This window comes from Gekko japonicus, unplaced genomic scaffold (genome assembly GCF_001447785.1).
Source record: "Gekko japonicus isolate JY-2015 unplaced genomic scaffold, Gekko_japonicus_V1.1 scaffold226, whole genome shotgun sequence".
NCBI lineage: Eukaryota > Metazoa > Chordata > Lepidosauria > Squamata > Gekkonidae > Gekko > Gekko japonicus.
The window spans coordinates 1,090,942-1,117,532 of NW_015169178.1; the positions used below are offsets into that span (position 1 = coordinate 1,090,942).

Sequence of the window (26,591 nt, forward strand, 5' to 3'; positions counted from 1 at the left end):
CATATGGATTGGCTATTGAAATTCTAACCTTGTAAAATGTAGAGCATTTTGTTTTTTGTGCTATTGCTGGATTATAACCTGGATGTACATTTTAGAAATACATGTATGGCAGATTTGTATTTTATCCTTAGCTATGTGTAAAACTCTTTTGTCTGGTCTATGACTGTTATAATAAACAATGACTATGCTAGCAAGGGCTGTGGCTGAGTGGCAGAGCATCTGCTTGGCATGCAGAAGGTCCCAGGTTCAATCCCCAGCATTTCCGCTTTAAAAGGACCAGCTAGTAGGTGATGTGAAAGAGCTCTGCCTGAGACCCCGGAGAGCTGCTGCCAGTCTGAGTAGGCAATACTGCCCTTGATGGACCACGGGTCTGATTCAGTATAGGGCCACTTCATGAGTGTTCATGTGTGTGCATAAGTACTAAAGGTAAAGGTAAAGGTTCCCTTGCTCGAAAGCCAGTCGAATCCGACTCTAGGGCTGCGGTGCTCATCTCCGTTTCAAAGCCGAAGAGCCAGCGCTGTCCGAAGACGTTTCCGTGGTCATGTGGCCGGCATGACTAAGCACCAAGGCGCACGGAACGCTGTTACATAAGTACTGTGTAAAACTTCCACTCTGCCTATATCTGAATACAGTACAAAGATATCATTGTGTGGAATCAAGATCTGCTGCGTGGGTGCCCCCAAATCTTTCAAGAAAGGGCCAAGTTAATCCCAGCTGTGACCAATGCTCCCTCTAAACTGTGGAGTCTTGTGAGCAGAAATTCCACTTTGTGAGCTATGGGCCTTAAAGTTGTGAGCGAGCGATTGGGCTACCGCATGGATTAGTTTGCTCTGGAGCCCTCCTTCCTGAGCGGAGACAAAAATGCGTGAGCCGGAGGCTCAAAAACTGTGAGCTGGCTCACACTAACTCAGCTTAGAGGGAACACTGGCTGTGACCCTAACCCTGTAAATTCCCATGCTTCCTTTTGACGGGGCCGGCAAAGCAGAGCAGATTTTTATACCCTGCGTTTCTCTACCTTAAGGAGTGTCGAAGTGGCTTACAAATTACAATGGTCTTCCCTTCCTCTCCCCACAACAGGCGAGCAATGTTCCCTCTGAGCTGTGGAGTCTTGTGGGCAAAACTTCTACTTTGTGAGCTACTGGCATTAAAACTGTGAGCGAGCGATTTGGCGACTACATAAATTGGTTTGCTCTGGAGCCCTCCTTCCTGAGCTCAGACCAAAAAGGTGTGAGCCAGAGGCTAAAAAACTTGTGAGCTAGCTCACACTGACTCAGCTTAGAGAGAACAGTGCTTGTGAGGTAGGTGGGGCTGAGAGAGTTCTGAGAGAACTGTGACTGGCCCAAGGTCACCCAGCTGGCTTCACGAGGAGAAGGAGCGGGGAATCAAGCCCGGTTCTCCAGATTAGAGTCCGCTGCGCTTAACCGCTACACCATGCTGGGGCTGTGCCCTCAGGTTAAACTGCAGAGATAGCATTTAGATTTGCCACCTCAGGGACTGAAGCATCGAACAAGAGGCAGTGGGAAACAGAACAGCACCAAACCTACCACAAGCATCTTATTACTTTATTGCACACAGCCTGTTTTTTCCCCGGCTGGGACTCAAAGCAGCTCTCAGAACACTGTTTCCCCCGATTTCATTTTCTTACAGCAGTCCTATGAAATAGAAACTAAAAAAACTGCCAAAGTGCTCTACGATACGTGTATATTCACGTAGAACCATGTAAGAATTCACTGCACAGAATCAAGAACATTACAAGTAAGCATTACCAATGTCCTAAATGAGAAGTCGTGAGAAGACGTTGAATAGTTGACGAGATTCCCCAGAGTACACTTCCGTTTCGTGAGTACTTCTTCCGAACACAGTCAGATTAACAAAGACGTGTCTTCCGTTCGTTAATTCATCATAGAATGCAATAATTCTTTCCTAATCCGCTAGACATAGTATCTTTCAAAGACAGGCATACTAATGAAGGTGGTCAACTTACTCCCTTGAATTATTGCATTCTATGATGAATTCATGAACGGAAGATACATCTTTGTTAATCTGACTGTGTTCAGAAGAAGTGTTCACGAAACGGAAGTTTATTCCGGGGAATCTCGTCAACGATTCAACGTCTTCTCACAACTTCTCATTAAGGACATCGGTAATGCTTACTTGTAATGTTCTTGATTCTGTGCAATGAATTCTTATGTGGTTCTACATGAATAGACACGTATTGTAGCGCACTTTGACAGCTTTTGTTTCTCTGTTAATAGTCATCTTTAGATGTTACCCTCTATATTTATATTGTCCTATGAGAATAGGCCAAGCCGAAAGCTTGCAGAGGACACAAGGTCACCAAGCCAGCTTTTTAAACTTTGTAGTCACACTTCTATAATAAGCAGCCATTTGAACTCAAATCACCTGGAGTCCTAGGCCAACAGTCTACCCACTACACCACACTGGCTCTCTTAAGAACATAAGAGAAGCCATGTTGAATCAGGCCAATGGCCCATCCAGTCCAATACTCGGTGCCACACAGTGGCCAAAACCCAGGGGCCATGAGGAGGTCCACCAGTGGGTCCAGAACTCCAGAAGCCCTCCCATTCTTGCCCCCCAAACACCAAGAATACAGAGCATCACTGCCCCAGACAAAGTGTTCTATCTACACCTTGTGGCTAATAGCTGCTGATGAATCTCTGCTCCATATGTTCATCCAATCCCCTCTTGAAACTGTCTGTGCTTATAGCTGCCACCACTTCCTCTGGCAGTGAATTCCAAGTGTCAATTGCTCTTTGGGTGAAGGACTTAATTTTCTTTGTTCTAAGCCTACTTGCTCACTATTTTCATTGAGTGTCTACAAGTGCTCGTAATGTGAGAAAGAGATACTTCTCTTCCTGTCTTCTCTATCCCACTCATAATTTTGTAAACTTCTGTTGTCTAGGAGTTGTAAAGGGTAAAGGTTCCCTTGCTCGAAAGCCAGGAGTCTGACTCTAGGGTTGCGGTGCTCATTTCCGTTTCAAAGCCGAAGAGCCAGCGCTGTCCGAAGACGTTTCCGTGGTCATGTGGCCGGCATGACTCAACACCAAGGCGCACGGAACGCTGTTCCCTTCCCATCGAAGTGGTACAAAGGCTCTAAATCACACAGGCTGTGGAAGGTCAGTAGTTCAGCAGTTCGAGACCCAAGTGTGCCGCATGATGGAGTGAGCTTCCATCTCTAGTTCCAGCTCCTGCCAACCTAGCAGTTCGAAAGCAAGAAATTGCAAGTAGATAAATAGATACCACTTCGGTGGGAAGGGAACAGCGTTCCGTGCGCCTTGGTGTTGAGTCATGCCGGCCACATGACCACGGAAACGTCTTCGGACAGCGCTGGCTCTTCGGCTTTGAAACGGAGATGAGCACCGCAACCCAGAGTCGGATTCGACTGGCTTTCGAGCAGGGGAACCTTTACCTTTAGAGGCCTCTAACAAAGCATGCTCAATTTATTTGCCCAGCCTCTGAACACAAGATGCAGTAGATACCCTTTAAGAACTCTGGGTTGGAGGGTACAGAACTATTCCACTAGTCGCTCCTTCCCATAGTGCTTTGTTCACACAGCCGCTATCAGAACAGAACTGCTGGAGTCCAGCTCCTTAGTTCCAGGAAACAGTGGGAGCATCTGCCATAGCGGTTTTGGAAAGGGATTTATCGCCTTTCTGCTTCTTGACCACCTGCCTCGAGGCCTTGGGATGGGGGCACGACTGAATTGTAAGAACCTTGCCTGCTTGATGTTGGCTCCGTGGCGACCAATCAGCAGTCTGACTGCATCCTTTGGCACCTTCATCTCTATTTCGATCTCCTCTTCGCCCACAAACGTCAGCCGTTCTTCTAGAGGCAACAAGCAGAGAAGCAAGTCAAGCTTAAGGACGTTAAGAGAGGCCACTGCTGGATCAGGCCAGGACTGCTGGATCCAGTCCAAAACCCTGCGTCACAGTGGCCAAAACCCAGATGCCATCAGGTGGTTCAGCTGTGGGACCAGAACTCCAGAAGCCCCTCCCACTCTTGCCCCTCCCCCCCAAACACCAAGAATATGGAGCATCACTGCCCCCAAACTTCAAGCAAGCTTCAAGCAAGGCTGCTACCTCCCATTTCAGCAGACCACCTCTCCTGGGCGGCTCTGGAGCCAGAGTGCTCCAAGCCCAGCCTGCCTGACGCAAGAAGGAAGTCAAGCTTGCCTGTTCAGTTCCACTATTTGGAGCTGGGATGACCCTTCCACAGCACCCACTGTAGAACTGCTCATTCTTGCTTGCCCATTTGGGAAGGGCCGCGGCTCAGTGGAGAAGCCTCTGCTTGGGATGCAGAAGGTCCCAGGTTCGATCCCTGGCCTCTCTAGTTAAAAGGACCATGCAGGAGGTGATGGGAAAGACCTCCACCTGAGACCCTGGAGAGTTGTAAAGAGGGGCTGTGGCTCAGTGGAAGAGCCTCTGGCTGGCATGCAGGAGGTCCCAGGTTCAATCCCCGGCATCTGCAGTTAAAAGGACCAGGCAGGAGGTGATGGGAAAGACCTCCGCCTGAGACCCTGGACAGCAGCTGCCCATCTGAGTACAGGGTTGCCACTAAAATTTTATTTTTCATTTCCCTGACCAACGTTTGCCAATTTCCCTGACCACCAATCAAATATAGCCACAAGTTGAAAAACGAATAGGTCGTGTTGCATTAATGCAGGGCTCAATGAACCTCTATCATGTCCCTCTCCCTCAGTCGTCTTTAAACGGAAAAATCCCAGACTCTTCAACCTTCTCCCAGAGGGTAGGTCCTCTCACTGAGGCCAAAAGATTAGGACCTGCTTCCTTTCACCTCAGCTACTGCCCCCAAAGTCCCTCAAGCTGTCCCCCAAGACCTACAAAGCTCCCCCAAGCCACTGGTTGAGTTGTGCCATCTGATTAAGGCCTGGAGCCACTACAGAAATCAAAGGAGACTCCACGGGGCCAGTGCAAGGAACTGGAGGGCAGGAGGATGGGGGGGGGAGGAGGAAGTGAAGGGAGGCGCTGAAGAAAAAAAAGTGAGGACGAAGCAAGGGCTGCACCCCTCCCCACGGGAACGCTGCCCCACTCTGCCAATAGCATTTGTTGGGTCGGCTCACTAGATATAGACTGTGTTCCTGTGTCTGCTTAACACCGAGCCAGTTTGGTGTCGTGGTTAAGTGCGCGGCCTCTAATCTGGGAGAACCGGGTTTGATTCCCCACTCCTCCACTTGCACCTGCTGGATGACCTTGGGCAAGGCGTAGTTCTGGTAAGAGCTGTTCTCTCAAGGACAGTTCTGGAAAGAGCTCTCTCAACCCCACCTCCCTTGCAGGCAATGCTCCTTCTAAGCTGTGGAGTCTTGTGAGCAAACATTCAACTTTCTGAGCTACCAGCATTAAAGTTGTGAGGGAGCGATTTGGCTGCTGCGATAATTAGTTTGCTCTGGAGCCCATCCTTCCTGAGCGGAAACAAAAATGTGTGAGCCGGAGGCCAAAAAGCTGTGAGCTGACTCACACTAACTCAGCTTAGAGGGAACACTGCTCGCAGGGTGCCTGTTGTGGGGAGGGGAAGGGAAAGGGGTTTGCAAGCCGCTCTGAGACACCTTTGGGTAGTAAAGGGCGGGGTACACATCCAATCTCGTCTTCTCTTGCAAGAAAACCTACCCTATGAGAAAAGGCTGAAGAATCTGGGTTGCAGGCTGTGTTTATTTATTTATTTATCATTACACTTCTACCCCGCCCTCCCCACAAGCGGGCTTAGGGCACCATGTGCCAGCACATAAAAACAGGATAAAACAATAACATATAACCAATAAAATATACAGTCACTGAAAGCCCTAAGAGCAGGGGGGACTTCCTTCCAAGCAACGCCAGAGTCCAGGGGCACCTTTAAGACCGGCGAAGTTTTATGCGAGGGGTGAGCTTTCGTGTGCCAAGCACACTTCGTCCAGGGATGAAATGGAATTACACGGCTGCCCACCTTGATCTTCCTCCCGAGCAAACAGGCGTGAAATCAAGCTGCCGATCATTGAAATGCCACTCACGCTTCCCCTAAAACGTGGCCCCGCCCCCACCCACCCTGAACGTCCCTCCCCCACTGTAAAGCATCGAGAGCGAGGAGGCGTCCATGAAGGACAACGGAGCAGAAACGGCCCCTTCCTCCCTCTCTCGTGGGCAATCCAGCTTTGAAGGGCTGCCAGAAGACGGAGCAGCAAGGAGAGGAACGGCAGACGAATAGTAAATAATTCAAGCCCCAAAGCAGCCGAGCTCTGTCGCGCGAGGCAGGGACGGCGCCTCCGCACCGGCCACGTGATCCGACACCCACCTTGGCTCTCCCTGTAACGGCGGTAGAGGATGTAGAGGATGGCGCCGCTGGCTGGAATCCCGAGGGCCAGCGCCACCTTCTGCAGTGTCGTCAGGCTGCTCCAAGAGCTCCGCTCACTGGACATCATTCCTCCGACAGCGGACGGCGGCCTGAGCAGGGAAGGAAAGAACTTCCTTAGTTGAAGATCTCTGCCGGAGAGGGAGACCAAAGAAATCATCGTGCCCAGCCGAGGACGGGCTCGCCGGGACAAGGGCAGGTTTATTTCTGGGCGCCGTCGAGCTGGGAAGAAAGTCTTTCCTGGGCACAAGCCCAGATTTGCCTGCCTCTAGCCTGCCGGTTCCGTGCAAGGGGGAAAGAGGTGACTCATCAGAAGGAGAGCTTGGAGAAGATGCGGGCCTTGGGACAAGGGCAGGTTTATTTCTGGGCGCCGTGGAGCTGGGAAAAAGTCCTTCCCGGGCACAAGTCCAGATGTGAAGAGAAGAAGGAGAGGTTGGATTTGCACCCTCCCCTTCACTCAAGAATCCCAGAGCAGCTAACAAACTCCTTTCCCTTCCCACAACAGACAGCCTGTGAGGTAGGTGAAGCTGAGAGAGCTCTCTCAAGAGCTGCTGGTGAGAGAACAGCTCTGACAGAACTGTGGCTTCCCCGAGGTCATCCAGCAGCTGCGAGGAGTGGGGAATCAAACCCGGCTCTCCCAGACTAGAGTCTGCGCACTTAACCACTACACCAAACTGGCCTGTCTCCAGACTGGCTATGCCTCCACGGCACCTATAGTCTTTGCTCAGACAACACAGGTGACCAGGAAAACCAGCTGTTTCGTCTGACCTCTGCTTCATCGCCCAATATGTAACACAGCCTCGTACGCTGTGGAACTGCAGTAAACAAAGGGTTGCAATGTTTCTGCCATCTGACTAGCGCTCCTGGCAGCTGGCTGTGGTTTCCCTCCATTCCCTTGGCCTGAAAAAAAGTCAGCGGTGAACTCATCACCAGCCAGGGAAAGGGTGCAGGCCTTTCCTCAATTGGAGGAAGCGTGGATTTATACCCCGCCCTTCACTACGCAAAGGGGTCTCAGAGCGGCCTAGAGTCTCCTTCTCCTTCCCGTCCCCACAACAGACACTCTGTGAGGCAGGTGGGGCTGAGAGAGCTCTTTCGAGAACTGCTCCTGAGAGAACAGCTCTGAGAGAATTTGTGACTAAACCAGCTGCGTGTAGAGGAGTGGGGAATCAAACCCAGCTCTCCCAGATTAGAGTCCGTGCTCCTAACCACTACACCAAGCTGGCTCCCAAATTGGCATGCCTGTTCCTCAGAAGATCTGGGGAACTATAGTTTAATAGCACTAAGCAGTGAGAGGCAGTGTAAGCACAGCGTCTTTGGAAATCGAGGCTAATTTACTGTATTCATACCCCACCTTGCTCCTCAATGGGGGCCCAAATTGGCTTACTGTGCTGTTTTTCCCCTCACAACAACCCTGCAAGGTAGGCTAGGCTAAGGCTGGCCCAAGGTCACCCAGCAAGCTTATATGGCTGAGTGGGGATTCCTAGCTCTCACACTCTTAACCACTACGCTGCCTTTTACCAAAAACTAGAATTCCCCACAACACACCAGTACGTTTTAAGAACATAAGAACATAAGAGACGCCAATGTTGGATCAGGCCAAAGGCCCATCCAGTCCAACACTCTGTATCACACAGTGGCCAGAAATACCAGGTGCCATCAGGGGGTCCAGCAGGGGGGCCAGGACACCCAAAGCCCCCCCCCTGTTGACCCCCCCCCCCCCAAGCACCAAGAAGACAGAGCATCACTTGCCCCAGAGCCCCTATCTATACCTTGTGGCTAATAGCCACTGATGGACCTCTGCTCCAGATGCTTATCTAATTCCCTTTTGAAGCCGTCCGTGCTTGTAGCCGCCACCGCTTCCTGTGGCAGTGAATTCCATGTGTTTTAGATACATGTGCCGTATGATGACGCTTGGGCATAAGAATGCAAGCAGCGCCTTGCTGGGCCAAACCAAGGCCACCAGCTCCACTCTTCGCAACAATCCCAGCAATCCAGAGATGCAAAGTAGTTTGGTGGAAACTGGCCAGTTGCTCCCCAGGGGACTACAAGCTAAGCTTTCTACAGTCCTGACAAGTTGCCAGTGCTCTGCATCCATATGCCGAGGAGGGGAATTATTGATTGAGAAGCTATGAAGATGCACACTGGATGAGACACGGAGTTCATCTAGTCCAGCATCCCATATCCCTGCTGGACCTCCTTGGGCAGGCCGTTCCATAATGTGGGGGCCAGATAGAGAAAGCATAAGAACAATCGAAAAGCCCTGCTGGATCAGTCCAACAGTCCATCTGGTCCAGCATCCTCTCTCACACAGTGGCCACCCAGTTCCTCTGGAGGGCCAACAACAGGGCAGAGAGGCCGAGGCCTTCCCCTGAGAAGACCATTCAGCCCTGCTGGATCAGGTCAGTGGTCCATCTAGTCCAGCCTCCTGCCTCACAGAGCAGCCAACCAGTTCCTATGGATGGCCAACAACAGGGCAGAGAGACCTTCCCCTGAGGAGAACACAAGAAGAGCCCTGCTGGGTCAGACCAGTGGGGGTCCATCCAGTCCAGCCTCCCGTCTCACACAGAGGCCAACCAGTTCCTCTGGAGGGCCAACAACAGGGCAGAGAGGCTGAGGCCTTCCCCTGAGAAGAACATCAGAAGCTCCCTGCTGGATCAGACCAGTGGTCCATCTAGTCCAGCCTCCTGTCTCACACAGTGGCCAACCAGTTCCTCTGGAGGGCCAACCACAGGGCAGAGAGGCTGAGGCCTTCCCCTGAGAAGAACATCAGAAGCTCCCTGCTGGACCAGACCAGTGGCCCATCTAGTCCAGCATCGTGTCTCACACAGGGGCCAACCAGTTCCCCATGGAGGGCTAACAACAGAGTATGGAGGCCAAAGCCTTCCCCTGATGCTGCCTCCTGGTTCTGGGACTCAGAGGCTTAGTGCCTCTGAATGTGGAAGGTTCCCCTCAGTCTCCATGGCTAGTAGCCACTGATAGACCTACCCCCTGTGAATCAATCTAATCCCCTTCTAAAGCCATCCATGCCTGTGGCCATCACTACATCTTCTGGCAGTCAATTCCACATTTGAACCACTCTCTGCATAAAGTAGTATTTCCTTTTGTCCATCTTGAACCCACTGCCCATTAGCTTCTTTGGATGCCCTTGACTCGAGCTCCAGGATTTTGGGAGAGGGAGAAAATGTTCACTTTGTCCACTGTCTCCACCCCATGCATAATTTTATAAACCTCTCACGTCCCCCTAGTCGCCTCTGTTCTAAACTGAAAAGTCCCCGACTCTCCAGCCTTTCTTCATAGGGAAGGGGCTCCAACTCCCTCATCATTTTGGTTGTCCTCCTTTGTACATGTGTACAGGCAGATGTTTTGCTCACCTGCAGGTTGGCACCAGCAGAAGGCCCTGTTGAGATGAGCAAAGCGGCTGTGGTGTGCACAGGGCAAGAGATGGTCTTGCAGCTAAGAGGGACAAAGCCAATACCTTAAACTGAGCCCGGTAACAAATATGCAGCCAGTGGAGCATCTGTAGAATTGGAATAACATGCATGATCTATCTCCAGGTAGTAGCTGAGCTGTGGCATTCTGTACCACTTGAAGCGTCTGAACTGATTCTGGGGGGAGAGAGTGCATTACAGCAGTCTAACAGTGATGTTACTGTGGTGCGAATCCAGGTGGCCAAAACAGGTGCATCCAACGTAAGGGGCCATTTTATGGACTAGGCTGCTAGCCTGCCCAAGGAAGTCAGGAGGGCTCCCCCTCTCCTGGCCTTCTGCAAATTATGCAAAACTGAACTACTCAAGAGCGGTGCTCCCTCTAAGCTGTGGAGTCTTGTGAGCAAAAATTCTACTTTGTGAGCTGCTGGCATTGAGGTTGTGAGCGACCGGTTTGGCTACTGCATAGTTTGCTCTGGAGCCATCCTCCCTGAGCTAAGACAAAAAAATGTGTGAGCCGGAGGGTAAAAAACTGTGAGCTAGATCTAGAGATGTAAAATTTCCGGAAATTTTGATGCTTGGAGTTTCCCAGTTTTTTTCGCGGGAAAACTGAAATTTTCGGAAAAATTGAAAAAATGCTACATTAGCATTTCTTTTGTCTTTTCTAGATTGAAAGTCATTCTGTTACTTTAGGAACATAAAATATGACTACGGACATTTTTACTTGGCATGAAATTATCACAACTAGCATATTAAAAAAATAGTGTATGTATCCAAACAATTATTACAAACAAAATACCCACCCACATGCAAAAACAAAACTGAAACCTTTTTATTTTCTTCTGACAATAGCACCTCCTAAAGGAAGAAATGTATCTTGTTCTTGCATTGGAGAGTTCAGTTTGTAACCTAGGACTTGCTTGTCCGCAGTGCACAGAAATTAGATCAATCTGATACCATATATATATTTTAGAAATGATTTGGAAAATATTTGAACACCTTGTCTTCAAATATTTTATTCATCATGTTAAAATAAAACGTTCCATAATAAAAAAATTATTTTCTTTTTTCAGTTTTTCTAATTTTTTGGAATAAAAAAAAAGGCTTCAGGAAAAAAACTGTTTTTCCCCCGAATTTTTCCAGGTTTTTTCCGGGTCTTCACATCTCTAGCTAGATCACACTAACTCAGCTTAGAGGAAACACTGCTCAAGAGGGCTTTTCTACCCAGATAACCGGGTTGCACTGGACAAAACTGGTTTTACAAACTAGCTTGGATAAATGGTTAGGGACTGAGATCTATACTACTGTGTACAGGTTACTGTAACTAGGATCCTATTATGTAATTTTTGCACTGCTTCATGTGTCATGTTAACACTTACGCTATCCTTCAGTTTTCTCTTTTAGAGTTCCTGTTCCTTCCAGACTTCTGCAATGTTAATCTTATTGCATTGTCTGTGGAGTGACCCACATGTCAATTGCAGACTCGCTCTGTGTAATCCATCCCGAGTACCAGTGAGAAAGGCGAACTATTAATAATGTATATAAATAAAATATTCAGCAGTGAGAAACCCAAGGCCCGCGGGAAGCTCATCAGCAGCTCCCCTGCTGTTCTCAAGCAAATTGTATTCCAAGGCATGCTACCTCCATTTAGCTACTATGGCTAATTAGAGATGTAAAATTTCCGGAAATTTTGAAGCTCGGAAAAAAACCCGTTTTTTTTTCAGGGGAAAACGTAAATTTTTGGAAAAATTGAAAAAAATGCTACATTAGCGCTTCTTTTTTCTTTTCCAGATTGAAAGTCATTCTGTTATTTTAGGAACATAAACTATGACTATTGACATTTTTACTTGGCATGAAATTATCACTACTAGAATATTAAAAAATAGTGTATCCAAACAATTATTACGAACAGAATACCCACCCACATGCAAAAACAGAACTGAAACCTTTTTCTTTTCTTCTGACAATAGCACCTCCTAAAAGAAATTCATCTTGTTCTTGCATTGGAGAGTTCAGTTTGTAACCTAGGACTTGCTTGTCCTCAGTGCACAGAAATTAGATCAATCTGATACCATACATATTTTTTAGAAATGGTTCAGAAAATATCTGAACACCTTGTCTTAAAATATTTTATTCATCATGTTAAAATAAAATGTTCCATAATCAATTTTTTTCTTTTCTTTTTTTCAATTTTTCCAGTTTTTTGGAAAAAAACCAAAAAAGGCTTCAGGAAAAAAACGGGGGGGGGGGGGGGGGGGGGGGGACGTTTTCCCAGCCTTCACATCTCTATGGCTAATACCTACTAATGGACATACCCCATCCTGTGATCTTCTCTGGTCCTTAATAGAGATTGATCAAGATGGCTAGCCGTATCGGTCTGTCTGTAAAAAAAAAAAGAGCAAGAGCCCAGTAGCACCTTAAAGGTAAAGGTTCCCTTGCTCGAAAGCCAGTCGAATCCGACTCTAGGGTTGCGGTGCTCATCTCCGTTTCAAAGCCGAAGAGCCAGCGCTGTCCGAAGACATTTCCATGGTCATGTGGCCGGCATGACTAAACACCAAGGCGCACGGAACGCTGTTACCTTCCCACCGAAGTGGTACCTATTTATCTACTTGCAATTTCTTGCTTTCGAACTGCTAGGTTGGCAGGAGCTGGAACTAGAGATGGGAGCTCACTCCATCATGCGGCACCCAGGTCTCGAACTGCTGAACTACTGACCTTCCACAGCCTGCAGTTCAGCGTCTTAACCACTTGAGCCACCACAGCTCCTAGTAGCACCTTAAAGACTAATAAAAATTGTGGCAGGGGAGGAGCTTTCGTGAGTCACTACTCACTTCTTCAGATCGTGAGCAGCAACTCATGAAAGCTCCTACCGTTCCTCAAATTTTGTTAGTCTTTAAGGTGCTACTGGATTCTTGAGCTTTTCTGCTGCTACAGACAGTCTAACACGGCTCTACCCATTCTGACAAGTTCTGTTAGTGTTTAAGGTTCTACTGGACTTTTCTGAGAGCCAGTTTGGTGTAGTGGTTAAGTGCGCGGACTCTAATCTGGGAGAACCGGGTTTGATTCCCCCACTCCTCCACTTGCAGCTGCTGGATGACCTTGAAGAAGAAGAAGATACTCAGACTTTGAATCCACTCTTTGCATTTCCCCCAGTTCCTCCTTGTTTTGTGCAATGTTTTGTGCTAAAAAAACTGTGAGCTAGCACACACTAACTCATCTTAAGAGGGAACACTGCCCACAGGGTGTCTGTTGTGGGGAGGGAGATTGTAAACCACTCTGAGACTTCCAAGTGAAGGGCCGGGGTATAAATCCATTATCTTGTTCTTCCTTCCCTGCATTTTATCTTCACAACAACCCTGTAAAGCAGGCATGGCTGGCTGCCCCCAACACCGCCCAGCAAGTTTCAGGGCAGGGGGGAGCGTCTGAACCCAGTTCTCTCCACTTCTAGCCTAGAAGTATACCCATTACACCACACTGCCTCTGCACCCAGCTGCCCCCTCCCCCCCTCCTGCCACAACCACCACCACCTATCTTCGCTTTCCAATCTCTTGCCAAAAACCCAAGTTCCCTCTCTGGTCCCTTTCCCTATTAGCCTCCCCACACACACCTGTTCTCTCCTTGGTCCACCCTGCCAACCTGAACTTCCCGCCCTTCTCCCTCAGCCCACTAGGACAAGCCCAGCATCCTGGCCCCGCCCACACCTGTGGTTCCCTCCGCGGTCCGCACCGCCTTACCTGGACGCCCTCTCGCCTTCGACCCGGGTGCGACGGCCGGCCCCGCCCTTATATCGCTCCTCGCCGCCCAATCACAGCGCGCCGCCCTCCTCACCCTCCTCGCGCAAGGCGGCCGCCCGCCCGCGCCGGCCAATCAGCTCTCCAGAGCGTGTCGGCCAATGCAAACATTTTTATTGGGCGGCTCTTGGGCGGGTGGGGAAGCAGCCAATCAGCATCTAGCGAGGCACGTGAAGAGGCGGGGAGAGGAGATGAGGGTGAAGGGAGGGAAACCGGTGGGGAAGGTTGGGAGCCTCTCGTGGGCTAATGGACGGGGGAGAGAAGGTGACGAGGCGGCCAATCAGCGGCGAGCGTTGGCGAGGCTAACGGTCGCGCTCGCGCCGCTGATGGACAAGGGCGGTGCCCTGGAATGGTTGGGGGGGGGGGCCTTCGCCGTGGTTATTGCCCATAATGCTCTGGGCCAAAACTCTGGTTCACTTCTTGTGTGGCAACCTAGTTCAATCATGGCTTGACTCCTAATAAAACAATTTTAAATCCTCGATTACAGTTTAATCCTGGGGGACCAGGGAACATGATGCTCTGGGTGTGGGGCTGTGTTTCATAACTAGAAGCCTATTCTTGGCCCCGGTCACAGGATTTGCTGCGCTAATGTCAGGCGGACTTTGGGGGCGCGATCACACTGCAACATCCGGGAAGCGTAGTAGCGCACCCGTGGCATCCCGCCAAAGATGCGCAGTAAAAAAGTACCTCGGAAAGTGTACTAGTATTCGGAAAACGCGGGGCAGGGGCGGGCGTCTGATCGCGGGAGCGCTAGTATCCCGTGGCATCCGGCGCCCGTCCACATCCCGTCGCAAACCGGATGCTTTTCATAGGCGCATGCGCACAAACACATAACTGAAAGCAGCGCTGCTCTGCGGAACTGCGCATGCGCACAAACGTGAAACGCTTTGCTACGTTCCAGCATCGCCGTGTGATTGCCGGCTAACAGCCGAAGCGCAGAGACTTGGGGGACTGTGTGATTGGGCCACTGCGCATTATTTTGCTCTGGGGTGAACAGCCACGTTTCCCCCCCACGTTATCTGGCCCGTGTGACCGGGGCCCTTGGGAGTTTTTCAAGACATGGCAAAGCAGGGGGCCCCTTTGAAAAACTGTGGCAAATCAGCTCCATGCGCTACACTAGAGTGGCTGTCAGGGTTTGCCAGGTCCGGGGTGGGAAATTCCTGGCTCTTCAGCGCCCCTTTTTTGAATCAATACAAATGTTTCTCATTTTCAGCAAGCTTTGAATGTTTTTCTTCTCTCCCTTGGAACTGTGGCATGCATGGGGGCCCTGCATAGGTTGCCCTCTCTGGGTTGGGAAATTCCTGGAGATTTTGGGGGTGGAGAGCCTGGGGAGTCCAGGGCTTTGGATTGGGGGATAGGCCCTCTTAAAGAAATCTCCCTGTTGCAGAATTTGAAGTGAAGTGACTAAATTTGCAGATGATACGAAGTTGTTCAGGGTGGTGAAAACCAGGGAGGATTGTGAGGCACTCCAAAGGGATCTGTCAAGGATGGGCGAGTGGGCGTCAACATGGCAAATGGGGTTCAATGTGGCCAAGTGCAAGGTGATGCACATTGGAGCCAAAAATCCTAAATATAAATACACATTGATGGGGTCTGAACTGGCAGAGACTGATCAAGAAAGAGATCTTGGAGTTGTAGTAGATAACTCACTGAAAATGTCGAGACAGTGTGTGACTGCAATTAAAAAAAGGCCAATGCTATGCTGGGGATTATTAGGAAGGGTATTGAAAACAGATCAGCCAATATCATAATGCCCCTATATAAATCAATGGTGCAACCTCATATGGAATACTGTGTGCAGTTCTGGTCACCACACCTTAAAAAGGATATTCTAGCTTTGGGAAAAGTGCAGAAAAGGGCAACTCGAATGATAAAAGGGTTGGAACACTTTCCCTATGAGGAAAGGTTAAAGCGCTTAGGGCTCTTTAGCTTGGAGAAACGACGATTGAGGGGTGACATGATCGAAGTTTATACGATTATGCATGGGATAGAGCAGGTACTTTTCGGGAAAGAGGTACTTTTCTCCCTTTCTCACAATGGGCACTCCATGAAATTGCTGAGCGGTTGGGTTAGAACAGATAAAAGGAAGTCCTTCTTCACCCAAAGACTGATTAACACATGGAAGTCACTGACACAGGAGGTGGCAGTGGCTACAAGCATGGACAGCTTCAAGAGGGAACTGGATAAACATATGGCGCAGAGGTCCATCAGTGGCTATTAGCCACTAGATAGGAACTCACAGGCTGGGGTAGTTGATGCTCTGTATTCTTGGTACCTGGGTGGGAGGGCTTCTAGTGTCCTGGCCCCACTGATGGACCTCCTGATGGCACCTGGTATTTTTGCCCACTGTGTGACAGAGTATTGGACTAGATGGGCCATTGGCCTCATCTGACATTGGCTTCTCTTATGTTCTTATGTAAGGGGGGGTCCAGAGCAAACTAATTCATGTAGTAGTCAAATCGCTCGCTCACAACTTTAATGCCAGCAGCTCACAAAGTAGGATTTTTGCTCACAAGACTCCACAACTTAGAGGGAGCCTTGGTCACAGGAGTCCTCACTTGCACCGTGCATGTAGAATTTCAACAGACTGTCCACTGCAAAGGCCGCAGCGGGCAGGTTTTCGGCCCCTTGGGTTCTCCAAGTATCAGTCGAGACACACGTTTTGTATGGCGATTGATCGCTTTTATTCCTTCCTCCCGACATATATATATATATTTAAAAAATGCTTTACTGCTCCTCCAAAGATGGCAGAAAGGGGCCGAGTACTCTCCAAGTATCAGTCGAGACACACGTTTTGTATGGCGATTGATCGCTTTTATTCCTTCCGACATACATATTTTTTTAAAAAAATGCTTTACTGCTCCTCGGAAGATGGCAGAAAGGGGCCGAGCGGCGATTACAGATCAGCAGTTTCGATACACAGAAAAGCAGCATTCAAACAAGGGAGGGTGCGTGTGCTGGGGAGAGACGTGTGCGACACCCTCCCTGGCTTTGTATCTCCCCACAGAAGCAGCTTACATTTTGGTCCGTGCAGTGTAAAGGCGGAGGAAGAGGCTATACATCGACTCTGTACCTGGAGCCCCCGGTTGCTAACTCTGGACTGGGAAATTCCTGGAGATTTGGGGGCGGAGCTTGGAGAGGGCGGAGTCTGGGGAGTGGAGGGAGCTCCGCGGGGATGGGATGCAGAAAAGTCTACGCTCTGAAGCTGCAGTTTTCTGCAGGGGAACAGATCTCAGTGGCCCGGAGATCAGTCGTAAGGTTGGGAGGGCTCCATGCTGCGCCTGGAGGTTGGCAACCCTAGCTCCCCACCTCCCGAGGCTGCTGGAGTTATAGCTGAAAAACGGCACTAGGTTTACTTTGAAAGCACCCCGGTGGTTTGTAGCTCATGCTTGTTTATTCATTTATACAAAAGAAGACGAAGAAGAAGAGATTGGATTTATACCCCGCCCTTCACTACCCAAAGGTGTCTCAGAGCGGCTTACAAACTCCCTTCCCCTCCCCCTCCCCACCACAGACACCCTGTGAGGCAGGCAGGGCTGAGAGAGCTCTGACAGAAACTGATCTTTTTCAAGAACACCTGTGCCAGAACTACAGCTTGCCCAAGGTCATCCAGTAGGTGCAAGTGGAGGAGTGGGGAATCAAACCCGGTTCTCCCAGATTAGAATCTGGTGCACTTAAGCACTACACCAAACAGAAAAGAAGAAGAAGAGGAGATTGGATTTGTACCCGCCCTTCACTACCCAAGGGTGTCTCAGAGCGGCTTACAAACTCCCTTCCCCTTCCCCTCCCCACAACAGACACCCTGTGAGGCAGGTGCGGCTGAGAGAGCTCTTGACAGAAACGGCTCTTTTTCAAGAACAGCTCTTATCAGAACTACGGCTTGCCCAAGGTCATCCAGCAGGTGCAAGTGGAGGAGTGGGGAATCAAACCCAGTTCTCCCAGATTAGAGTCCGTGCACTTAACCACGACACCAAACTGGCTGCCTTTCTCCCTTGTGGAACTCCAGGCGGCTTGCAATATAAATACAATACGCTTCTCAGTCCTCTGAGATAAAGGAACACTCTGGGTCGAAGGAAGGGTAAGGAAGCAGCAGTCCTGGCGGAGGCGATGGCTGCATCTCTGCTCTACATTGCCGTGTGTGCTGTAGCAGAACACAGCGGTACATGTGTGATGGACTTCTCTATTCCATGGGGAAGGAGGAGTTCCATCCGCGCATTGCTCGACGCAAAGATACTCCATTCCTCGAGCACAGTAGGCAGATTCCAGAGGTGCAGCAGCCCTAATAAGCCAAGGATCCTTTAAGACTGCAAATGCATTGTTCACTATAAATGAGCTGGTCTTTTAAGGGCTTCCCTGCATTATAATTTTCTTTGCTTGTGTGTTCCTGTAGCTTCAGGGATTTCCCCCCATTTTACACATGCTTTGCTCCCTCTAGTGGATGATTCGATATTACACCAGTTTATGTGAGACATGTCTCCCTGCAGATTTTTATGCCGGACATACACCACAGTAATATAGAATTGACCACTAGAGGGAGCACAACACATGCAAAACAGGACACCCCCCCCCCAAGAAACAGGAACTTACAAGTGAGGAGAATTAGAATGAAGAACAGCCCTAAATCTAGCTAGTCTTTAAGACCACAAACTCTTGAGTGTTTTGAACGTTGGTAGAGAAGATCTGTGGGCGCACTGAAGTTTCCATGGTGGAGAGAGGAGATGATTTGGGAGGGGAAACGTGCATGGCTAACCCGGCTAATCCGTACCATATTTCTTTAGCTGTGAAGGGGCCTCGTAGAATCCCCCGCCATGTGCAGTCTGATAACCTACATACCTTATGGCTTAAGAGCATCAAAGATAGACAGTGATAAGCATATAATAGAGAATTCATGTGCTCTCATTTCTGTTAAGATATCATGCAGAAGAGTGTTAATTTGTCACCCTTATTCCGGCACTGCAGACCAGAAAGAGGGCTGGAAAACAAACCCCACATGAGTGAGGATGAGAAATAGCATATCATGAAGATATAAAGTAGAATTGTTCTAAATTTAAGGCCTGATCGTATGGGGCGCATACTGATAAATTCCTCCGATTCACTCTGATCCATTACGGTTAAACGGAGCCATATTTCCTCAGGAATCTGTTTTTCTTTCTTTCTCATCCTCACCCTTTGTGGGGTTTTTTTTTTGGCAAATAGATTTCATACAAGTTTCTTAAGACAAATATTTCTGAAATAATAACGCTTGGAAGCTTTTTCCGTTTGGGTCAGAGATCCGAAAGAGGTGGTATCGAGCAGAAGCTTGGCTGAAACGTGGTTTTTGAAAGATGCCAGAAGGGTGAGGAACCCCTGATAGAGATGCTGCGTTTTGGGGAAGAACCGGCTACTAGCGCCCAGGCCCAGAGACCAAATGCCAAAGAGATAAGTCTCCCATGAAGGACTGCGAGACAAAGCCACTCAAGTGGTGAGGATTTCTCCACAGGACCCCTCACGACCTCCCTGGTCTTGTTCCTCATTACAGTCCTGGTCCTCGACTCGGACTTCCTGTCTCCAGCTCTGTCCACTGTCCATGGTTCTGGCCTCAGCACCAGGGACGTCATGATCCCAGGTCCCACTTCAAGTCATGTGACTGTGGGTGGTGGGTGCTTGCAGCGCAGTGGGCCCCCAGGTCTGGAAAGGCGGAAGACCCTCCCCCTCTGACAGACATTTTCCGTTGTTGCAGGGGGAAATACAGAGTTGCCTTTTGCTTTGCAGGCAATTGTCCCGACAGCGAAGAACTCGAGGCCTGTTTTTCTTCCTGGTTACTTGGGGAATTATTTGGGCTTGGAGGCTTATGTGGCACTACTAAGTGAACCTTGGTGCTTGGGGGGGGGAGCAAGAGTGGGAGGGCTTCTGGAGCTCTGGCCCCGCTGGTGGACCTCCTGAGGGCACCTGGGTTTTGGCCACTGTGTGACACAGAGTGTTGGGACTGGATGGGTCATTAGCCTGATCCAATATGGCTGCTCTTATGTTCTTATGTCTGGGGCAGGAATGGTCTGTCTTCTTGGTACTTGGTGGTGGTGGGGAGAATGGGAAGGCTACTGGAGTTCTGGCCCCGCTGGTGGAACTCCTGATGGCACCTCGTTTTTGGCCATTGCGTGACACAGAGTGTTGGACTGGAGAGGCCACTGGGCTGACCCAACATGGCTTCTCTTATGTTCACGCTCATGTTCTAATCCTGGATTATTTCCTGACTGGAATCAGGGAACCCTCCCTTTCTCTGGTGGTCTGTTGTCCGGCTTGCACCCTGTTTTGGGTGCTCGTCAGTCCTCTTGCTTTCACTCCGTTTTTCCTCAGGTCCCCCACTCTGGGTGTCTGCCTGCCCAAGAAATAGTGATACAGCTTCAGTAGCCTCCTCACCCCCTCATTTTAGAAATCTCCAGATCTCAGTAATGACGCCCCTGTTCAATACGACCGAAGTTACAGGCCTCTGGCCCTTTTTGTGCTATTTTGTCTCCTAGCACAGGGTGCCTGCCCACATCTTTCCTGGCACCTGCTGAGTGCTTTTAGAAAGCGGGCGGAGCTAGGCGGGGCTTTTGCCCTACAGGGCTTCTGATTGCTTGTGTGGACGAAAAAGCATCCCGTTCAGCAGACCTTCTGCCTGAAAGGTTGAAGAATTACCACTACAGTTACATATCACCTCAGTCCCTGCGGTTGGCTCTGCCTCGCACGGCGGCCATTTTGTGACCGGCTCTGCCTACTTCGGCGGCCATTTTGTGGTTGAGCACACCTCCCTGGGTCAGAATTCCCAAGGTGCCCTCCGGCTCAAAAACTTTGGGGACCCCTGTCCTAGCGTTCCTTTGTCAGTATGTCATATACTAGAAATTCCTTCCTGAAGGTTGACTGGTCAACGTCACACGTGGGCTGCGTTCCTCTCACGACCGCCTATTTCCTCTCAGCTGACTCCGTTTCTGTGGTGAACTTCCCCATTCCCCCCCTCCCCCTTGAGTATGTCGACCGCATGCTTGTTTGTAATTCAAAGCTATACAGGCCGGATCTTACACCAAAATGCTTAGGATCATCGGAATGATGTGGTCAGAGCCGTGGGCACCAGGGTGTGACAGCAAAGAGACGACTCCGTGGTTCTTGACATGCCCGCCTGCTGGGTGATCATGCCCACGAGGCAGTTGAGTCCTGGCAGATGTAAACAGCTGTTTTGGCAACCGGGCTATGGAATAAGTCAGGGATTAGGTCCATATGATCCTCCAGAGAGTGGCCCAGTGGCCAGAAGCGATCTCCTAGGTAGGTTTGGTTCCATTACAGAGCTGGCTTTGGCTAGCAGGAAGGGTTTGAGAGATACAGATATACATGCATTCAAGCGCCATGTTCACGATCCAAAAGGAGAGCTGTAAACACTGACGTGTGCGAACCGGAGTTCTTTTGCAGTTTGAGAACCGTTTGCTTTTCCCGATGCAAAAGTGTGGTTTTTGTGTTTTTTTGGCCAAAACCTTGAATAAATTCGATGGGACTGCTTATCAGCAAGATGAAGTCGCTTTCGGGAGGGGGGACAGATTTGGCTGTCTCTGAAATCCGGCGATTTCCAGGTGGGTGCGCGCGCCCATCCAGAAGGCCTTCTGGAAAGTCATGCAGAATGAACCAATCTTTTGCCTTCATCGATCCAGAAGCAGAGCCGCTGACTCTCCCAAATGCCAAGTTATTCAGGAAGGAAAGAGGGACGTGTATGGTGGGATGAACGGCGGCCTTAGAGAAGAAGATTTGCAGGCGGAACTTCTGGGTCTGACGGCGGCTGAGCGCAGTTGGTCCAAAGTCAAACGTGAATGGGGCAGGGAGATTATCAGGGGGTCACCTGAATAGCTATTTAAAAGGGGGGTGGGGAAAGGAAAGACGATTCGTTGGCAGTGTGACGAGATCTGCTCCGACTCACGAGTTCGGCCTACAAGAGGAGAATAGTTATGGCCAGAAACAAGACGCCCGTGGCGACCACCGCCAAGGAGACCTCGGGGATCCGGCCGCTGTTCAGCGTGACCTCATAAGCCGTGATCTCCTCTTGGTAGCCTGCTTCCTTGGAGGTGCATTTGAAGACACCCGTGTCCATTGGGTTGGCCTCCCCAAAACGAAGAGTGCAGGATTCCCCGTCCACGGAGCACGAGTACGTCTTGGCGTTGTCCTTGACCCAAGTGTAGGTGGCGTGGTGGGAACGCATGGGGCAAGGCAAGTAGATATAGCCGGTGGGGTCCACGCTCACTTTCTTGAGAGCATCCTGGCTTTTTTGTTCTTCGGAGTCCAGAATTTGGGGGGAAACAAAGAGACAAAAGAGGAGATGTCGTTTTTAGATACACAATATTTTGAGTTAATCCGCTAGCTGAGATTCCCCCCCCCCCCCGAGGACTCTGAGCAGGACACGGAAGCTCTTCAGCTTGGAGAAACAACGACCGGGGGGGGTGGGGGGGCGACATGATTGAGGTTTGCAAGATTTTGCATGGGATAGAGCAGGTAGAGAAAGAGGTACTTTTCTCCCTTTCTCACAATACAAGAACTCCTTGTGGGCACTCCATGAAATTGCTGAGCGGTCGGGTTAGGATGGATAAAAGGAAGTCCTTCTCCACCCCAAGAGTGATTAACACATGGAATTCACTGCCACAGGAGGTGGCGGCTACAAGCATGGACGGCTTCAAAAGGGAATTAGGTAAGCATATGGAGCAGAGGTCCATCAGTGGCTATTAGCCACAAGGTATAGATAGGAACTCTCGGTCTGGGGCAAGGGATGCTCTGTCTTCTTGGTGCCTTGGGGGGGACGGGACAAGAGTGGGAGGGCTTCTAGTGTCCTGGCCAATGTTCCCTCTAAGGTGTGGAGTCTTGTGAGCAAAAATTCTACTTTGTGAGTTGCTGGCATTAAAGTTGTGAGCGAGGGATTTGACTACTACATAAATTAGTTTGCTCTGGAGCCCTCCCTCCTGAGCTAAGACAAAAATGTGTGAGCCAGAGGCTAAAAAACTGTGAGCTAGCTCACACTAACTCAGCTTAGAGGGAACACTGGTCCTGGCCCCACTGGTGGACCTCCTGATGGCACCCGGTCTTTTTGGCCACTGTGTGACAGAGTGTTGGACTGGATGGGCCATTGGCCTGATCCAATGTGGCTTCTCTTATGTTTTTATGTCTGGGCCAGTGATACTGTCTTCTTGGTGCTTGGAGGGCAAGAGTGGGAGGGCTTCTGGAGTTCTGGCCCCACTGCTAGACCACCTGAGGGCACCTGATCTTTTTGGCCACTGTGTGACAGAGTGTTGGTCTGGATGGGCCATTGGCCTGATCCAACATTGGCTTCATTTATGTTCTTATGAAGTAACAGCTATCCAGCATCTTGTAAGCTAAGGTACACTGCCTCTGGTTATGGAGGTTCACTTTAGGTAACAGCAGCCAACAGACCAGGAGTCCCCATGCTTTTTGAGCCCGTGGGGACCTTCGGAATTCTGCCTCGGCGTGATGGGCGCAGCCACAAAACGACTGCCACAAAATGGCTGCTGCCGGAAGTGGAGCCGGCCACAAAATGGCTGCCACACTGAAGATCCATGTGCTTTGGCGGCAGCTGCTGCCAAGGTAACATTTTTAAAAATCTGCACGGCCAATCAAATCCCCAGATGCCAACAGGGTCGCTGCCCCCCCCCACTGGAGGCGGGGAATCCCCGGCTGCCAGGCCCCGCCCCCAATCAGCTGGCCGGCGGAGGGATGTAGCAGGAAGAGGAGGGAGGCCCCTTATTAAGTCAACTTTTCCAATATAATTGATTTCCAGTCCTTCCAGCTAGCTAAGCCTGGATCAAAATCTTGGGCTGCCCTTCGTGAGTTTGTGGCAGAGGTGAGATTTGAACTGGGGACCTCTGGATTTGTAGCATAGACTCCAAGACCAAAATCTCATGTAGCTGTGAAGCCCAGGAAGGCAGAAATACAACTGTAAATTGCCTTTGCTGCTCGGCCCTCAGACCCATTCAGGCACCCGACTTTCTCTTTTCACATGCGCAGCACCCAAACGGCAAACAAAGGGCTGTCAAGAGGTGGGTGTGAATTCTGCCACAGCAGCCGATGCGCTTTCTTCAAGCTACCAGATTGTCCACAGCCCATGCTTGGAGATCTGTGCAACCACTTGGCTGTACGGCAGGGAAGTCAGGCAGTGGAAGCTTACCTTCGACACCTTTGCACACATCTGTGGACTGTGGATCCAGGCTCTGAAGCAAGCTGTGGGAGGAAAAGGCAGAGAGGGAGGGAGGGAGAGAGAGAGAGAGAGGGAGGGAACACAAAATGAGAGTCTGTTGGTTGTGGGGACAGGCAGAGGTTAATGCCTTACAGCAGGGGTCCCCAACACGGTGCACTGCTAACACCCTTTCTGGTGCCTGCCAAGTGTCTTTAGAGAGTGTACAGGGGCATTTGCCTGGCATGGCTGTCGTGGGTCAGCCAGGGCTCACCGATAGCGAGGACTCCTCAGAAGAAGAGAAGCCCCGTGTAGCCAGCCTTGAGTTAATAGAAGCTGACTAGCAGGAAAATAAGCTGCAGGCTTGTCAGGATTCACAGCCAGCAGCTGGTGCAGAGCCACCAACACTCTCTAGCCCTGATTCAGCAGATGAACCTCAGATGGCCATTCCTAGCCCACCAGTATCACCCACACCCTTAGAGCGCCGCAGAAGGAGGTTGAGAACAGAACTACAGACAAGACAGCAAAATGCATTTTTATATATATATATATTTATATTTATATATATATAAAAAACTCCATTAGTCACACAGACTATGCTCTTTCTTCAAACTTAGATAATATAGGCAGCACTTGGATTTTGCAACTAACTTTCTCTACTTTGGGTTCTGCTTCCTTCGAACTTATTCCTGTCATTCCTAAATCCCCCTTTTCTTTCTTTCTTTCTTTCTTTCTTTCTTTCTTTCTTTCTTTCTTTCTTTCTTTCTTTCTTTCTTTCTTTCTTTCTTTCTTTCTCTCTTTCTCTCTTTCTCTCTTTCTCTCTCTCTCTCTCTCTCTCTCTCTCTCTCTCTCTCTCTCTCTCTCTTATATTTGTAAATCCACCTTTCTCCTGAGCATCTGCCAAACACCAAATTCTCCCAGAAGCAGATCCCATGAAGGCTTCTGCGCCTTTTCTCCCTGGCTAATTCTCTTCCCCTTCCTCTGTCGCACTCCCCTCTGCACCTTAACGCTGCACAGAGAGTTGTGGCTCAGTGGAAGGGCCTCTGCTTTGCATGCAGAAGGTCCCCAGTTCAATCCCCGGCATCTCCAGTTAAAAAGATCTCAAGCAGCAGTCCCTTGGAAAGGGCCTTTCTCCACCTGAGATCTGGACAGTGCTGGCTTTTAGGTCTTCAATGACTCACAAAAGCTCATTCCTTGCTACAAATTTTGCTAGACTTGAAGGTGCTCCTGGACTCTTGCTCTTTTCTACTGCTGCAGACTAATATGGCTACCCATCTTGATCTATCACACGTTTTCAAGATGGATAGCTGTGCTAGTCTGTCTGTAGCAGTCAAAAAGAGCAAGAGTCCAGGAGCACCTTAAAGACTAACAAAATGTGTGGCAGGGGATGAGCTTTTGTGAGTGACTGCTCACTTCTTCAGATACAGCTAGAATGGGAGTCCATCGGCCCTATTTATTGGAAACCGGAGTGATTTCAGATGCCGAATGACACTAGCATGCAAATGACAATAGTAGGTGACTAACAGCAGCAGGCATGATTGGATTTAGGTGTGGTACGTAGAGGGGCAGTAGGTGTGGAGAAATCGGCATTGGTAATGAGACAGGAAACCTGGGTCTTGATTCAGTCCAGGGGGATGCATTGCCTTCAGCTTTCATTACCAGTTGCAATTCAGCAGTCTGTCTTTCTAATCTCCCTTTGAAATTCCTTTGTAAGAGAATCGTTACTTTTAGGACAGCAACTGAATGCCCTGGAAGGTTAAAAAGTTCCCCCACTGTTTTTCTGAACGTTGTGGCTTCTGATGTCAGACTTGTGTCCATTTATTCTTTGTCGAAGGGACTGGCCTGTTTGTTCATCTTGATCTGCCACACGTTCTGTTAGTCTTTAAGGCGCTCCTGGAGTCGGTCTCTGGCTCTTTTCTGCTGCTACAGACAGACTAGCCAGGAACAACAAAACAACTGTGAGCTGAAAGGCTCTTTGTGTAGCAGGAACTCCTTTGCATATTAGGACACACCCCCTAATGTAGCCAATCCTCCAAGAGCTTACAGAGCTCTTCTTACAGGAGCTACTGTAAGCTCTTGGAGGACTGGCTACATTAGGGGTGTGTCACTTAATATGCAAATGAGTACCTGCTACAAAAAGAGCCTGAAGAGACTTCAATAAAGTGAAAAGAAACATATAATTAGCAATATCAGTAACAAATATTACATATGGGAATGAAAAATCCACACAATCCATGAAGGGAAACAGTTAGGAAACTGGTATGAGACTTCCTATGTTGGTAAGATACATGAGTCTCTGTGTAACAGTGATTATATATTGTTATTAAGCATCATGGTTTAGAAGCTATATTGTTATAAGGCACTGCTGTATCCTATACTTTTACAATTTTGTACTTCTGTAGTTCTTTGTTCCTGAGGAAGGACCGGGAGTCTGAAACACTATAAACTACCTAGGAAAAGTGTTGGATATCTTCTCTGGACTTGACTGTTTCCCTTCATGTTGCTTTGTTGTTGTTCAGTCGCACAGTCGAGTCCGACTCTTTGCGACCCCATGGACCAGCTCCCGCCAGGCCCTCCTGTCTTCCGCCGTCCTCTGAAGTTGGCTCAATTTCATGTTCGTTGCATCGATGACACTGTCTGACCATCTCATCCTTTGCCGTCCCCGTCTTCTTTGACCTTCAATCTTTCCCAGCATCAGGGTCTTCTCCAGGGAGTGCTCCCTTCTCATTGGGTGGCCAAAGTATTTGAGCTTCAGTTTCATTATCTGGCCTTCCAGGGAACAGTCAGGGTTGATTTCTTTTAGGATTGACTGATTGGATTTTCTTGCAGTCCAAG

At 49.5% G+C, this 26,591-nt stretch overlaps 2 protein-coding genes across 2 annotated transcripts in view; both read right to left on the bottom strand.

Moving 5' to 3' along the window:
• Positions 1–6,430, bottom strand: part of TDRKH (tudor and KH domain containing) — a 44,871-nt gene extending 38,441 nt beyond the window's left edge. Inside the window, exons 1-2 of the mRNA XM_015416030.1 lie at positions 6,307–6,430; positions 3,740–3,846 (exon numbers count right to left, since the gene is read on the bottom strand). Of these exons, the coding sequence (XP_015271516.1) occupies positions 3,740–3,846; positions 6,307–6,430 (231 nt within the window). The remainder of the gene's footprint in view (positions 1–3,739; positions 3,847–6,306) is intronic.
• A 15,079-nt stretch (positions 6,431–21,509) lies between these two features.
• Positions 21,510–26,591, bottom strand: part of LOC107114518 (semaphorin-7A-like) — a 30,775-nt gene continuing 25,693 nt past the window's right edge. The window contains exons 13-14 of the mRNA XM_015416031.1: positions 23,751–23,803; positions 21,510–21,850 (exon numbers count right to left, since the gene is read on the bottom strand). Of these exons, the coding sequence (XP_015271517.1) occupies positions 21,510–21,850; positions 23,751–23,803 (394 nt within the window). The remainder of the gene's footprint in view (positions 21,851–23,750; positions 23,804–26,591) is intronic.